Here is an 18,069-nt window from a genome sequence, read left to right as displayed (position 1 = left end):
CGTAATGAGTTGAAAACATAGGATTTTACACATAGGAAATTTGAGAAATATCTTTCACAACTAGGACCGAAATAACACTGCGCAAAACTGGAAAATTTTATCGAACACAGAAAGCTGCTGAGGCATGTAGGAATTAGCGCCAGAGGCCAGAGCATTGGCGCCAGAATTTTAACTGTAGCGTTAAACGTCAGCATTGGCGTCAGGCGCTACAGCTAAAATTTGGCACCAACCTCTGTTTGCTGGCGCCAAATTTTTCCAATACCGAGCCAGAAATATGCGTTCTAATTTCGACCAGTTTTTCGTATTGTTTGCTCGATCCTACTTCCTGATTGAGTTTTTCTCACTTTTCTGAAACCCATATGTGTTTTACATATGGACATAACCCTCTGGGAATTCATGCTCCATCTACCTGATTGAACGCTTCGAGCAACAAAGGGTACATCTGAGATTGTTGAATTCACCAAACCATGGAAGCGAGTTTTTTCTAAAACTCGCGGTGTCCCATCCACTTGCGCCAACCCTTCACGGTTAGGCTTCCGCGCGGTGCATCCAGACAATTAACCATGGACCCTCTATTGACTAAACCATATCCCGAACTTTAGAGAACTAGAGCCATGGTTAGGTTGTGAACTCATTGCATCATATTGTGCCTACTTGACTAATTGTGCATTATTTGTTGTGTATATATTCTATGTTTTCTTAACCGTTTGTTTGACTTGTGTTGAGATTAAGTAAATTAATGACTTAAAGAACTTTGCCTAATTAATTAATTGATTAATTAATTTGAGTCAATAAAGTCTAATATTTTAATCAGAATTGACCTAGTACGACTTTAGGCATACCCCTGTTGATTAATAACACCGAAAACAGTCCCAGATTGAAGCTCCAGTATTGGCGCCAAAGTCTAGACTGTAGCGCCACTCTGTGGAGTGTGGCACCTAGCGACAGCTCTGTCGTCTGGCGCTACACTACACAGTGCGACGCCAGTCCTGTCATTTTGCCGACAGTTCGGATTATTGGTCGAGTCATCACCTAGTGTATAATTAACCAGTTTTTCCAATTAATTTGGTTAATTTTCGCTGTCAATAGTACTTTGTTAAGTCATTAATTGAGTCTAGTCACATAGTCTAGCCACATGGTCTTACACAAGAGTCCAAACATGTCACCTACACTCACTAGTCTTAGCACACACTTTGAGTATATGTCACCATGACCATGTCTTAGGTTCATGCATGAGCCGGTTTTTCCGTCATTTAAGTTGGGGGTACATTCTACTCTTAGTTCTTCATATCCCTCCATCTATATCATTCTTCTTCACATTCTATTCCAATCTTTCTTCACTTCCTCCAATCCATTGCATGTTGAATAAAGTTTAAGTCAAATAATTAACAATAAATATCCCCAATTTCCTTTTCCACAGTACTTGGTCGAGGAGAGAAGGGCGATTAATCAAGGACAACCTCTTTATTCAAGTCTCACTTTTCGATATACCAATTCGTCAAAAGAGGAAGGCTAAAAAGATAATGGCAACTCAAGAGGAAGTTAATGAACTTAGGAATCAGTTGAATGACGTGACTGGGGTGTTTAAGGCTTTAACCCTCAAAATTGATGACCCTGTGAAGCAACAACAAATGAACCTCATGCAAGAAAGTTTGAGCAAGCTATCTAGTGACTATAAATTTCAGGGCATGAGTTCACAAGGGGTCTCGTTGGACAAGGAACTTCTTCCGCATAAGTTCAACGCCACTGACATCCCAAAATTCAAGGCAACAGATAACCCTTACTTTCATCTAAGAGCTTTCGAAACCATAATGAGTATTAAGGGTATCGATAAGAAGATTTTCCCCTCTTTTCTCACTATCTCTTGAGACCATTTGCCAACAATGGTTCTTCTCCCTTGACAAAGAAAAAACCTCTACCTGGGAATCGATAGTAAATGCTTTCACTGATAGATACAAGTGTAATATTCAAGTTGAAACCGACTATACACAACTTGAGATGTTAAGACAAAAAGAGAATGAAGGCTTTACTTCTTTCTTTAATAAATGGAGGGAAACTTCCGCTAAGATGATTGAGGCACCCACTAAAAAAGAATCTGTGAGGATGTTTATCAAGAATCTCCAAGTGAAGTATTTGAAACATTTAAAGTATCAACACAATCTGAATACTTTCAAGGCTGTTTATGACATTGGAATTGAAATCGAAGATGACCTCGCAAAACAAAAAGCTACTACAATAGCAACCACAGTGGCTGGAAAGGAAAGAAGAACGACAATCCTTCTTCTTTCGAAAATGCCCACTCTAGTAATAATGTTAGTACCTTTGACCATGATGGTGTCTTAGCCATGGACAATCAAGGATCTAAAAGGAAACCCAGGAGTGAGTTTACACCCATTGGAATGACCTATGATGCTGCTTTCGACCGTCTCTACGATCGAGGATTAATCAAACCTATTGGCCCTACCGAGGATCCAACGCCAGAAAATCGATCTTCGAGATGGAATCCCAACTCTTATTGCAAGTACCATCGAGGAAACGATCATACCACTGATGAATGCTACAGGTTTCAAAATCTCATTCAAGACCTCACAGAAGCAAACAAGATCCCATTGCCTCTAGCTAGCGAGAAGACTGGGTGATGATGAAGCGAATCACACAAGACAAGAGGCGAGCTTCAACGACAAGATTTCGTGACCTTTTTTTTTCTATTTCTTTTTCATTTTTTCCTTTCCCCAATAAGTTTAGCATAAGCACCTTTCTTTTCCCTTAGATTATTTTTGTAGATTCTTTATTTATTTCCCTGTAATAAAATGAGCATTTATTTTCTTGCATATGATCATTTCATTATATTGCAAAAAAAATAAAATAAAATAAAATAAATAAATAAAAATTATCCATGTCAAACTAAGCACAAGGTATACCAATGATTTAAGGCACCCTTTGTAGCCACATCATATTACCTTTTACCCTTCAAATATGCAATCTTTTTTTGATAAACCACTTTGAGCCTCGTCTAACGATAGACCGTTCATTTTTCAACCCACATCTACCTAACCTTGGGATGGGATGGTGTGTAACTTATGCAATCTCAAAAGCTTGAGTGACTTCAAAAGATTAAAATGGCAAAAAATAAGCAAAAAAAAAAAGATAATAAAAGTGTACAAAAGGGTAAGTGTTCCAATGTCTTTGACATGAACATGTCTTTGATAAGAACACATCTCAGATTGCGTCTCTTATCGAGTGCTCGGTACCGTGCCTGAGAAACATGAATGCCAAGTGAGTGATAGACCGCATGATCAGGATTGCCCACACTTATCAAAATAAAATAAATAAAGAGCTAAAAAAGAGTAGAAACTCAAGCATAAAAATATAAAGATTCAAAAGCAAGGTTGCACACCTTGGGGGCTTATCGAGGGTCTTGAGCCTTTACCCCCTTCTTCTATAACGTCGAGCCTAACCACGTTACAACCCTTAAAAAACCCTTTTTGAGGTATACACATACTTGTGCGAGGTTTGGCTAGAGCTACATTCGGCCTAATTCCTAACGGATACGTAGGCAACCTCACATCGAGGTGCGGCCGTAATAAAAATGCATTCACATTCACACACTCGCACCATGATCATATCAAGGGATCTCCTATGCTCATCCCTATTCACTTAGAGCTAGACTTGGGGGCTTGATCCCTACATCATTAGCTTACCTAGCCTAAAGAGTCACCATCATTTGACTCTTCTCAATATATCTTTTTCCACACACTTAGCCCTCGCGTCCTAACTTTAGTATCACTATCACACACATCACAGATACATGACCAAATATACTTTCCCTTAGGAACCCTTTGTCATGAAATCTTAACTTAACGCTGAAGCATGTATTGTCATGTCGAAATTGCTTATCAATCATAATCATCGTTGCATCACGAAGTATGAAGTGCTTAGCCTCCGTGCCTAAGTTACCCAAATACTATTATTATTGAGTCAACCATTGAGATAGCCTAGGACGGATCAATCCTTGCACCTTGAGAGATAGTATCAAATGACATTTGGCTAAGCTCATTCAACATGCACCTTCAAACACTTCACTTCTTTCTTTTTTGCGTCTTTCTTTTTTGGGAGAAATTCGGTACCCTCCACAAAAATGACGGAAAATTTTTGCTTTTTTTTTTGCATTTCCGAGTCGCACGATCACATTACAATGCACACACGAGTCATGTACACATTGAGTCATGTCGTGTCATATCACCTTGATTTGAGTCTAACACATGTATCAAACACTTTGAGTCGAGCCAATCTCGAGTCAATCACAGCAAGTCAAGTTTATACCTTGAGTCATTTCAAGTCAATGAGTCAAGCAACACCAAGTCTTAGGTCAACCCTAAGGAAAGATTAGCAAATTTCTATAGTCAAAAATAAATATAGGTGCAGCAGAATAGGGAAGACCCTACTTCAGCGCTTGGCGCCAGAGCCCTACTCCAGCACCAGAGATACTTCAGCAGCGACAGAGCTCAAAGCCTCTCAGAATGGTTCAACCTCATACAGCAATTTCGGGTTCCTTGGTACGCCAGTTAGCCCCTATAAGAAATTTGACATGATTAGTAGTCGGCTCGATTACAATCGTAGTAAATGATTGACCTGTCAAAAAAAAAAATCGTCTCACTTAGCTTAAGCGCCTAAGACACTGGCTCATTACAATCGGTTTAAAAACAAGCACTTAAAAGACAATTTTTCCAAAAATTGGATTGTCATCCCTGGCAAAGTTTCCAACCGTGGATTTTCATGCTCCTTCTTTGTTTGGCAAGTTTTTCCAAGTTCGGATTGTCATACATTCATCGACTCATTGACAAGTTTTCCGAGATTGGATTGTCATACACCCAGTTCCCTATGGCAAAGTTTCCCAAAGGATTGTCGTAGGTCTCTACTCATCATAAATTTCGGCAAAGGTTCCTCAACGTGGATTGTCATTCATTTCAGTAAGTGGAAAATTTTCCCAAAGTGGATTGTCGGTCGACTCTTTTTTGCAAATATTCCAAGACGCGGATTGTCAATTGTGGCAATATTTTCCTAAAAGGATTGTCGTATATCATTGGCAAATTTCCAAGGTGGATTGCTTTCAAGATTTATATTCCAAGATGTGGATTGTCGATCGTAGCAAAATTCTTATGACAGATTGTTACGAAGCATTGGCAACTTTTCCCAAAATTGGATTTTGGCAAATTTTTCGAGATACGGATTGTCGCTTCATCGTGGCAACATTTCCAATGATGGATTGTTACAAGACAACTTTCCCTAAATCGGATTGTCATACATCATACAAGAGTGGTGTTGGCAACTATACCCAAGTAAAAAAGGATTGTCATCACAGCAAAAGGCACTGACATACAGGTTCAAAAGCAACAAAAGCGCCGACGTACAGGCATAGCGGAAGCAAAGTTCAAGAGAGATCGACAAGCGGAGATCTTCGGTAATTTTCTTTGGAAAATTATCGCAACAAATATAGATAGCTTCAAGTGAGGATATCTTCGGCAGCATTCCCTGGCTTGTGGAGAGTTGTCACAAACAACTGAAGGTGATTTCAAGCGAAGTTGTCTTCGATCATGTTCCCTTAGACGTGGAAGATGGTCATAAAGCGGAAGAAGATTGTTTCAAGCGAGGCAATCTTCGATAGTATTCCCTTGGACGTGGAATATTATCAATGCGGATGGGGATTGTTTCAAGCGAAGCAATCTTTGATGGTGTTCCCTTGGACGTGGAATATTATCAATGCGGAAGAGGATCGTTTCAAGCAAAGCAGTCTTCTATATCGGAAGCAGTTACAAGCGTAGCAGTTTTCAAGCGGGGTGGCATTCTCTTGGCAGGAGGTCATCAAAATAACTGTAATGCGGCAGCAAATCGGTTACTTTCAGAGACGTGTGCTCGACGGTGCAAGATACGCGTTTCTTAACTCTCTTATCTGTTTAACTAACGCTAGTTTGCAGGTATCGGCGTTACAAGAGTGGTTTAGAATCGCAAAACGTTCTGAATCATTCTCCGTCCCTATCGATACTTTGACTTTTGTTTTCAAAAGTTGCGTTTCTCCAAACTTAGTCAAAGTGGAGGCTTCTGTAGACAACCATTTGTGTCTCCCCAAAACCAAGCCCAGTGATGAGTACCTTTCACGTCAAATCATAATCGAATGAAGTGAAAGTGTGGAAAGTCTAGTGTTGCGGATAGTTTTAATTCTTTTCTCTTCTCTCTGTTTTTGAAAACTTATTTTAAGAAAAATAGTCAATCCAGTTTGGTTGATCCATGATATGGGTCCAACAGTAAAGTAGTTGAATGGGGCTTGACAAGAGATTTCCAACGATATATTATAAGCCCAATTCCGATAAATATTGAGGAAGTTATGGTCAATTTACCGAACTGGACCCGTTTCGAGCCTTATATGCGGCCCAATGATCTAGGGGAGGGCCTAATATAGATTTATCATTCCTAATGGAATTAGGAATGGTTTTATTCTTCTAGATTCTTCTAGAAGGTTCTTTTCATTCCTAATTCAATTAGCATTGATAAATTGACTTTTGCTGACTTTTTAGAGTTTTAATTAAAATCAAAGAGCATTTTGAGGGAAATACGATTTTATCCTCCTGTACGGAAATTTTTATCTGATTTTAGGAAAACGCGTGAATTTCCAAGTCAGCGCCAAACGCCAGCTGTAGCGCCTAGCGCCAGGGTCAGCGTCTGGCGCCAATAGCCAGCGTTGGCGCCAACCTTGTTTCATGTGCGCTAGACTCTGTTTTTGATATTTTATCTTTTTGGCTGATTTTCTTTATAAATAACGTCGTAAAAACTCCGTGTTGATTCACCTACAACCAGTTTTCATCTACAATTTATTCTCTCTTTCTCTTTTACTAGCTATTCTCAAATACAAAATTCCGCATTCATTAGATCTAGAAACACCTAGCCATATTCGAAGTTGCCTTCGCCCTAGACGCGAAAGGTTTAATTTCTGAGGGTTTGGTCCCAAATCTCTATTTCCATTATTTAATTTAATTGTTTGTTTATTATTTTCCTTGAAGTTACTAACGTGTGTATTTTATTATTAGAAAGAGGTACGAGGCATCAAAGTAAGTACTTTAATGGTTTTTATTGATGTTGCGATATAGAGTTCATGCTTAGATTGTTATTTTGATTCCTAGTATCATGTCTAGGGTAACTTTAATATCAAATATGATTAAAAGTATGATTCTTCCTATGTTCTTCCTAATATTTATGATTGTTAGTATCATGTTAGGGTTAAAGATTTGATCTTTATTTCCTAGTGACATGCTAGGGTTTGTTATTAATCTTGTTAGTATCATGCCTAGGATCTTGCTATGCTTTAACATGATTATTATTAATTATGATTGTTATTATTATGATTATACTTTATGATTTATGATTATAATTGTTATAATTATTGTTATGATGGTTATACTTTATGATCGTTATGATTATAATTGTTATTATTATAATTATTATGTTGCTTGATATTTATTGTTATTGCTTAATCACACCTTTTATGCATGTTTAAAGGGAATTGGTACTTGTAATCACGCTTAATAAGATAATTAATAATCTTGTTATGGTTAATTTGATTATAATTCAAGTGATCGCCAATAATAGATTTATTTGTGCATTAAACTCAACCAACATAGATAAACAGGTTTAGGGTTAATCCTATTGCTTGCATGTTAGTCAGAAAGCGTACATGAATATGATCAGAATAAAGTAGAGGCCTATTATTAGGGCAGGTTCAATCTCTTTTAGGTTGGATTTGTACCTTCATCCCCGAACCCTTATTTGGTTCAAGACCTTATGGAGTTGACGATCTCTTGGGTCGTTAAGGGGTGTAACCTTCACCCTGTGAACGGTTTACAAGTTCCTAAAACTTGTTGGCGACTCTTTTGCTATATCTTCTTCCCTTTTGGACGCCACCGTACTTTAGTGTATGATCACAGTGGGGTTTAAGCTAGGGGGGTTAACGCTTGAAAATATTCCCCACAAGTGGTCTTGTATGTTGAAGAACAGCCACGCATGATTCCTAATTCACATGGACGTGAGAGCCCAGTTCGTGATATAGTTGTGACTGACACAAGGTTACTCTCCTTTATAAACATATATCTATTCGGCTATTGTAAGATGATCATTTACCATTTAACTAATAATATCCTTATATGTGTTTTAAACATGTGTAATAGCCATGACCAATCTATCACCATTTCTGCATGGAATGACCTTGCTCTGAACGACTGTAATGCACTCAGCAACTGGGCTGATAGGTTTATTGTAGTAGGCATTACTGCTTTGAGAGCTCAGAGTACCGCAAGAGGTTACTCACTTTCTAAACATACTATACAATAATGAATAACCAGGAACATATTAAATTTTAATAATATGTTGCATGTACAGGATTTATTCTAAGTACTACCATGTCCACTCGAATCATTCATGATCCTCAAGGAGATAGAGCAGTTGTGCTCTGTGAATGGTACAATCACTTCCTAACCAGTTATCAATATACATTCACTCTTGACCTGTAAACTAACCATCAGTACATTAATATTACAGGGCAAGGGTATACCCATAGGTTTTACTCGATCGACAAGCAAGATTGCTTACTGTCAGATACCCTACTGAAGAAAAGAGGATCTACACAATTGCAGATCTTAGGAACGAAAAGGTATTGCCATGCATAACATATCTACGAGTCTTGCTCAGCATTTAATATCTAGCTATCTTACAATTATTACTAATACAATGCTTTTGGTGTACATTTAGCCATCTAATACCATACAGGAAGAAATAGCATGGATACAAGTCACAATACCAAATGCCGAGCTAAGCAAGATTTATGCATATGTTGGCTGCATTGAATGCTCAAAGCGCACAAAACTTCCTGTGGGAGCTCGCTTTCGATGCACAACTTGCAAAAAATGGAGACACTACCTCTGCTCACAAGTAATTCACACATACACCTAGCCATAGTCTTAAACATATATACTTACAAGCAGTAATAATTAAATAGGATTCATGTTTAACAGAATCACATTCAAGTTCGAAGTAGTGGATAACACTGGTACTATGTCATTTACCACATTCAATGACGACACAGAGAAACTTTTCAGAAAATCAGCAGCTGAGATCTGTAGCATCAAGAATACTGTAAGAGATCCTTAACTTAGTGTTACATTCTATGGTGAATATTGCTTGTTTTGATCTTTGTTCTGTTTCGAAACACCCTTTTCATATTCACTCATTTTTAAGATGGCTTCAATTTCAATCCTCTGAATTAATGTAAAGTAGATTCTGTTATTGTATGCATGTCTAACCCTATCACAATACATCATTACTTGCACTTAAATTATGTATGCAATTCTTAATACATATGAAATATGTAACATAATAATACTGTAAGAAATTATTAACTAAGTATAACATCCCATGATGCATATTACTTGTTTCAACCTTTATTCTTAGCCTAAATGCCCTTTTTATGTTCATTTATTTTTTGAATAACTTCCATTACAATCCTTTAAGTTAGTGTAATGTACAATTTGTTATCGTAAGCATTACCAAACCTGCTATAATGCACATTACATGCAAATAACTTCTTTATACAATTCTAATTATTAATTTCCATGATATGTACATAATGTGGTTTGAATCAGTCTTACACTCATATTAAATATGTATCGTATATATGTTCCAGGTGAATCTTGAAGCATTTGCAGCTATACAGGAGATACTTTCCACCAAGCCATTCTTGATCAAGGTGGGACCCACAAAAGAGTTGTCAATGAACAATGTCCTCATATGGACTCTGAAATCTGTTGAGGTTGAAGATGAAGCACCATAGACCACTGTCGTATCATCGCCATCTGAAATGGTTACAGATCTAATAGAACCTCACTCATCTGAACAACAAAGGAAAATGCAAAAAGAGCTAATGCTTGAAAAAATAGCACATGGTAAGAAGCCTTTGGTCATTGAGTTTGACAAAGTCTCTGCTGAATCTAAAATTCCTGCAACAAACAATGATGCAAAATTGGTTAAACTAACTCAATTGCATGAAATGGAGTTAGCCTCCCAGGATTTGACACTGACATGTTTCTGATGTCTGAGCCACCTGTGGAACCTCTCAAGCTTCCTGAGTTACATACTCCTCCAAAGGAAGCACTTCCAACTTGGTTTCAGCTTTCTCGCAAACGAAACCCACCAAAGAGCAAGGAAGCCATTGCGTTTGCTATTCAACCAGACAACACTGCTAATGACACCCCTGCTAAGAAGAAGGTGAAAACAACTCTTTTTCAAGACATGCATGAGAAGGAAACTACTTCTGAATCTGACTCCCCTATGAATCCACTTGACAAGACATAAATCTATTTAGATAGTATGATATGTAGTCACCTTCTTTTGCTTATGCCAATGGTGTTACTTAGATTAAACCAAGTGTTACTTGAATGCTACAACATAGTCTGCCTTAGTTATAAGAAGGCATAAATCTTTTGGGTGTTTAAAAGGAACAGATGCAGCAGAAACTATTCCCTATAAACACCAGTAATGTAAATAGAAGTACAATAAGGTATCTAGGAACACTATGCTAGGCTTAAATGATAATATTAGTATTTTGGAGCAAAGAAGGCACTTAGCATACTTTAGTAAGCATGCATTGTAAAAAGTAATGCCTGTGTATTTTGCTTATGATGTAAGTCTAATCTATGTACCAGTATCCTTAAATCAGGATATTTATTTTATATATAATATAACTAAGTTTTAGTAATTCTTTTCTTAAGTTTGTTTAGAATCCTTTGAAACTCTCCCAGTTACTAATTTGCAGACTTATAAAACTACCTAGCAAATCTAACTACTTTTTTGGTATTATTAGATCAACCAAATTATATAAGGCAATACATATTTACTTAATTTAATAATTGAAAATATATTTTTTCTAGATTAATATGTATAGTATCATTCTTAATTATTTGATCTTAAAATCCCTTTTATTCTTTTATAACTAGAACGAACAATGGAAATAGCTACTTTCACATAAAAACTGCTACTTCAATTAGGTACTACTAGCATAAATTAGGTATCTACATATCAAGAGCTCCAAAAGCACATAACTACATAGTATTTTACTCTACTGCTGCTACGAGCACATAACAAAACCCCATTTTTAAAGCTACTACAATTACAATGTAGAAGCAGTACATACTCAGAAACTAAGTTACTAAGACTGATAAACATAATTAACCTTGCAATGACATAGTTCAATTGAATACATTTATTCAAAAACATGTCCCAATCAAACTAAATTCACATCAAATATTATAGGATGACCTTCTCTATACTTGAAAAGCCCAGCATCATCCACTTAGCTTGAACATTATAATGTTCAATGAATTTCCTAGCTCCATTCTTCAAAGCACATTGAATGATTATGTTCTTCTTTGCCACAATCTTCAACTGAATAGGAAACTGTGAATTAAAACACTGCAGGATTACATCTGTTGGAGGAAACCCCACAAAGTGTTATTTTGCAAATGACAAAGGAACGTTCTGCCAAACACATAAACAAAGCATTATGAGCAACATAGCTCCAACAAATAAAATCACAAAAAATATAAATAAAACAGCAAGTAGTTGATCACAATACTTACAATAACCGCTTGATCAAAATACTTCTTAGTAAAAGGAGCCTTGAAACACGCCTTACCACAGGCATCTGCAATTTGATCAAGCATAGCATTTTTTACAACCATTTTATCTAAGCCGCCTTCAAGAATTGGCTTACGACCACGCTTCTTGCCAAGTTCTCTATCGTGATTTAATTGTCCTAATCCAATACCCTGTGGACATCCAGTGCAGTAAAAAATCCTCACATTGAACAAATTAGAACCTTTGTAACCAAACATTAGAATATCACCAATGTTCAATGAATTATCATCCACAAAATCTGACCACCCAAAATCAAGACACATCTTCCAACCACTGTCAGATTCTTCATGCAGCAAAGTAACAAACCAGGAATCATCACTACCATCTAGCAACAATTCAACATTTAGAAATCCATCTGCTAACACTTCTTCCAAACGGTCAGGGACACGCTGTGACATATACACACATAAACAGTCTCAGATTAAAACAAGTGCACAAATTACAAATATACATGCAACAACATTAGAAATCTATGCATTGTAATAAATCCCAACAAACCTCTTACAAAGCAATCAGATCCTATTCTCATCACCAAATAACATACCCTAAGGAACAGTAAGAACACGGTTTATGCCAATTCTATATTTAATGAGATCAATAACAGTCATCTGAAATCTCTTTTATATACCAACTTGTATCGAAACAGAACATAAAACCATTTTTAAACCAACCCAATTCAAATTGTCAAAATTTCTTATATTATAAAGAATCTGCAAAGCAGTACAAATTGCAATAGTTAAAATTCAAATGAAAAATATGATCCTACGCTTCAAATAATTTTTTAAAAAGGCTTACCAGTTTATCCTTATTTTTGTCTTTAAATCGGATGGTAAATGTTAATGCAGACATAGCCATAACAATTGAATAGATATCGGATCAGGTAACCACAAACGCATACGATGGTTTTGGAGAAAACGTATTGCATTCACAATGAACATGTTATATATCCACCATAAAATACGAAAAGACTAAGTATATAATAGCATTAAATGAGTAACCGTACACCCCCAATAGTAAACGCACACATTAACACCTATCCTGTAAGAGCTGGCTCATATTACAATACATGTGTTACATATTTACGATTCTTTTCCCCACTTTTCAACATAAAATAACATTAATATCCATCTTCAACATTGATTTGGAGTAATATAAGACAATTCCCAGTAGAATCTTTGCGCTTACCAATAATGTAATCCTTGTATACTTTGAAATCTTCCAAACTGAAACATATCTATAAATTGAATAATCTCTATATCATCATGTCATGTCGATGATTGCTATACCCAATGTAATCTTGTACACACATGAATCATATCACTATACTTTAAAATAGGTACAACTGTTCAACACGACTAGGATATACTACTGCATTTAAAAAATCAAATTGATTGGTAACTACTTTGCCCTCCTTCGGACTCCATAAAGATATCACCGAACTACATTATATTGCTCTCTCCACAACCCTTATGTTCAACACGACTAGGATATACTACTACATTTTTAAAATCAAAATGGTAGCTACTTTGCCCTCCTTCGAACTCCATAAAGATATCACCAAACTACAATATATTGCTCTCTCCACAACCCTTATCGATATCACCACTCCGCAGGTTAACAACATTCGGACACATGCACCATCATTCATAGCATGACGTTGGGGGGGGGGGCAACGCGCGCACCAACAACTAGTATATATATATATATATATATATATATATATATATATATATATATATATATATATATATATATATATATATAACAACATTTGGTGAATACCCCATTAAACAACCCTTTATAATAATATATACAAGGAGTATAGATGGAATGGTGTGAATATAGTCCCAAGTTGAATTTGAAACTTTGAAATGTAAGGGTGAATTTTGATTAATCACCCTAATTTTCAAACCTAAATAATCCAACTTAATTTAGTTGTTGATTACCAAATTGAGTATCATACACACTCTATAGGACAAAACAATGTAAGAACACAACCAACAAACCCTTATTACCATTTTCTTACATCATCTCTTTTACTCTAAAACATCTCATTTAAAAATCCCCATTTTTTCTCTCTCCTCCCCAAAATTCCCCCAATTTTCCTCCTTGTCTGAACAAAAACACCAATTCATTTGAAAACCCTAACAATGGCGACGACGGTTGAGGGAGAAGATAGGGTTCTTGCAACAGCTCAACACATAGTCAAGAGTCTTCGAACCTCCAAAGATGTCACTGACGATATGCTTCTCATCCTCTCCACCTTCGACAATCGTCTCTCCAACATCTCCGACCTCATCGGCGGCGGCGGCTGCGGAGATGGTGGTGGTGCCGCCGGAAGTTCTTCAGCCGTGAATTCCAATTCCATCTCACCCGAGATCTCTCGCCTTGATTGCGCTGAAAAAGTCATTCTTCGCCATGAAAACCCCTTCAACGATTCCCCAGATGATTGCTGCGAATTTCTCGCTGCTGTTGACGAAGTATTGGATTTGTTTGCAGATCTTACGGTTCAGGAAAACCCTAATTTCATGGATCGCGCTGAATCGGCAGTTCAATCGGCGATGTCGAAGCTTGAAGACGAGCTTCGGAGGGTTCTATCGAGGAGCGCGGTTCCTTTGGATGCTGATAGGCTATACGGTTCGATTCATCGTCGGGTTACGCTGTCGTTCGCTTCGCACGACGGCGATATAATCGACGAGGAATTTGGTAATTTCAATCACCCTTTTCATGAAAGAGGGGGTAGTTTGGCGGGTGATGTTTCGGTCGATTTGATTCATCCAGACGTGATTTCGGACCTTCGTGAGATCGCTGATCGTATGATTCGAGCAGGGTATGAGAAGGAATGTTATCAGGTTTATAGCAGTGTAAGAAGGGATGCATTAGAAGAACATTTAGGGGTTTTAGGGGTTGAGAGATTGAGTATTGAAGAAGTTCAGAGGATTGAGTGGAGTGCTTTGGATGAGAAGATGAAGAAATGGGTTCAATCTGTTAAGATCTTTGTTAGGGTTCTTCTTACTGGGGAGAAGCATCTTTGTGAGTTGATATTCGACGGGGCCGATTCGGATTTGATTAAGGAGGTTTGTTTTGTTGAGACTGCGAAAGGGTGTGTGTTGCAGTTGTTGAATTTTGGGGAGGCTGTTGCGATTGGGAAGAGATCCCCTGAGAAGTTGTTTCGAATTCTCGATATGTATGAAGCTTTGGATGATACATTGCGTTACTTGAGGGCGTTGTTTTGTGATGAATCCGGGGAGTTTGTTTGCGCCGAGGCTAGAGGGGTTTTGGATGGGTTGGGTGAGGCAGCTAGGGGAACGTTTATTGAGTTTGAGAGTGCTGTTAAGGGTGAAGTTTCGAGGAAGCTTGTTCAGGGAGGTGAGATTCATCCGCTTGCTCGATATGTAATGAATTATGTTAAATTGCTTGTTGATTATAGTGCTACCTTGAATAAGCTTTTGGAACATGATGTAAATGAGGAAGAAGCAAGTCAATCACAGAATAGGTCCGATGGGGATGAAGTTAGGGAAATGTCGCCTCTTGGGCATCGTTTGACATCGTTGATAAGTTCATTGGAATCGAACCTTGAGGAGAAGGCAAAGTTTTATGATGATAGTGCGATGCAGTATATATTTCTTTTGAATAATAAACTCTACATATTACAGAAGGTGAAAGACTCTGAGCTTGGCAAGCTTTTAGGAGACGATTGGGTGAAGAGGCGTCGTGGGATCATTCGAAAATATGCTACTAATTACCTTAGAGCTTCTTGGAGCAAGGTCTTGGCTTGTTTGAGGGATGAAGGAATCGGGAGTGGATCAAGCAGTGCCTTCAAAATGGCTTTAAAGGAAAGGTTTAAAAACTTCAATGCTTGTTTTGAAGATATATATAGGACTCAGACTGCTTGGAAGGTCCCTGATCCCCAACTTAGGACTGAGCTTCGAATATCTATTTCCGAGAAGGTTATACCTGCATACCGTTCGTTTTTGGGGAGGTTTGGTCCCCAATTAGAGAATACAAGACATGCTTGGAAGTACATTAAATACACAGCTGAGGATTTAGATGGCTATTTGTCTGATTTGTTTGAAGGAACACCTGGTGTTCTCAACCATATGAGACGCAAAAGTTCATAGAGCTCTCACCTGTATAGTAGGTAATGCCCTTTTCTCTCACAAAAGGGCTTGTTCGATCCCCTTTGTACCTGTTGGGTCAGGCTTGATACCATGCTTTTTTTTTTTTTCTTTTCTTTTTCTTTACTTTTTTTTGCCTTTTTGCTGTATCTGTTAATGTTAAAAAAAAAAAAAACTATGATCACAGGTTTTTTCCAGTGAAATATGGCTGTTGCACGACATAATGTAATCATATTGTAAATTACATATATAATTCTCATGTTTGCTTTGTCATACTTCATGTTTTCATCACTAAAATGCTCAAACACCCTAAGTTTAAGGTTAGCGTTCTGTTATTTTATATCTTGTCCTAGGCTAAATGTGTAGCGTAACTTGAATAGCAGCTGCTGTTTATCAGAAGTTATTTAGTTTCTTTTGTAGTTTTTGCTAAGCTCTTGGTAGAAAGCTTTTGAGTTTTTAGCTGTAATTGTTTCTTGCTGTTGGTCTTGCTGATTATTCTGTGCTTATTTGGCTCTGTATTTACACTGTCTTGCTTATTTTGTCAAAACAACAATACCTAGTGGCTGCAGAAACTTGGACTATGTACTTGAATTTGAAGTGCTGAGAATCTGTCGGGTTTTAACTTTATTAGTGAGCTTAGATAGAGTTATTTGGAGGGAATGGGAAGGGAGAGAAAGTGAGGGGTGCATCCTTTCTTGTTTGGATATGATTTGGGGAGGGGAAAAGGAATGGACTTGAGGAATCCACTTTTCTTCTTTTAATATACCAAATCTTACCAATACATTTGAACGATTTGGAAGGAAATTGCAAGCTCACGTTTTCCTACCCTTCATTTCCTCCCCCTTCCCTTTCCTTCCTCCCCCTCCCTTCCCACTAAGATTGCTATCCAAACAAAGTGTTCAAGTCTTTAGAAATCAAGTCAAAATTTAGATTTGTTCTGTTCACTAAGGTTATAATACAAGTGATTTTCTTGTGATTTTGAGGATTTATTACGTGTGTGTAAACATGGTGGAATTAGTGGTAGTGACCAAAATACAGAGCTTGGTATGAGATTAATGTATTGTCACTGTTTTCCTGAGATTTTGAAGTTTTGGAACGCGTTGCAATGCAGTGTTAGGTTAGAACCCTTGTTTCTTGCCTGGTTAGTTGAGAAAATTGTCAACAATCATAAGTAACATGCTTTCTTATATATGTGGGAGAGGAATTTATGCCTTGGAATCCATTTACTTGTTGGTTTGGCTTAGTACTTTTTTCTTGCACTGGACAATTCTTGCCAATTTTCTTCAGAAATGTTTTAAATTGAGCCAAGTTTTACTCCTGGGAATGTCTAACCCTTCTCTGTGGTTGTATTTCGCTTGCCCCTTTTTCTGAATTAAAGCTGAATTGAACTTCTGTAATTGATACCTGTTTGGATTTTCTTGACATTCTGTATTAACCCTATTTTTGGTTGCTATTCATCTAAAGATGTGTATTTTCGATGTATTCAGTGATGATAGGCACCCAAAAACCTTGTGTTGTTGGTCTAGTAAACACGTTACTATATTTGAAAACTTATGCATGATTTTTTGGTAATAAACTAACAATCTACCCGTGTTTTAAATAACCTTATCTGTAATTTAATTATTACAAAATTCTGTGCTTTAGATCTGCGTTTGCTGGAATTGAACTAATCAACTGGAAGTCCGTTCCATCTTTGTTTGGGACATAATCTTTCACTTCGACTAGGGAGAGTGCTGGAGTAAATTAAATTTAGCTATCGCTTTAGGAAAAATTCTTCACTCTTCAGGCTAGAGAAATCATGTTGCTGAAGTCTGGAACTTATCTGTGGTATATGCTGAATTCAAATCTCAGAGGCTGTTGCTTGTTGTTAACGTTTGGAGCATTAGAATCTAGATATATGCTTGATTACACGGTAAAGTAGGTGTAATATTACTAGATTAACTCCGTTACATGTTATCTGTAACGATTTGACGCAGGTGTAATATTTCTTTTTGAAGCTCCTAGTGTGTAAGATTAACTCTGTCGACGCAGCTTAGCCGCTTAGGTGTTGGTACGTTTGTATTGTGATGATGTAGGGTTGGCTTGCTTACACTCTCCAGTTTGATGGTTCTTCTGATGTGTAATCTGCTTATTGACTTTGCTGCTTTATTTAGTAAAGTACGGACTAGTATCATAAATAACAATACTTTAAGAGGGGTTAATAAAAAACAGCCTG

General features: G+C 37.2%; 1 protein-coding gene across 1 annotated transcript; it reads left to right on the top strand.

Annotated features, from left to right (window-relative positions):
* The first annotated feature begins 13,735 nt into the window (after positions 1-13,735).
* LOC110724301 (exocyst complex component EXO70B1-like) lies at positions 13,736-16,129 on the top strand. Its single transcript, XM_021903723.1, has one exon. The coding sequence runs from the start codon at positions 13,887-13,889 to the stop codon at positions 15,855-15,857; it is 1,971 nt and encodes a 656-aa protein (XP_021759415.1). The 5' UTR covers positions 13,736-13,886; the 3' UTR covers positions 15,858-16,129.
* The last annotated feature ends 1,940 nt before the right edge of the window (positions 16,130-18,069 follow it).

The sequence above is a fragment of the Chenopodium quinoa genome, unplaced genomic scaffold (assembly GCF_001683475.1).
Source record: "Chenopodium quinoa cultivar QQ74 unplaced genomic scaffold, ASM168347v1, whole genome shotgun sequence".
Classification (NCBI taxonomy): Eukaryota; Viridiplantae; Streptophyta; class Magnoliopsida; order Caryophyllales; family Amaranthaceae; genus Chenopodium; species Chenopodium quinoa.
Note: the sequence above shows the minus strand (reverse complement) of the source record. Positions and strands in the feature narration are given on the sequence as shown.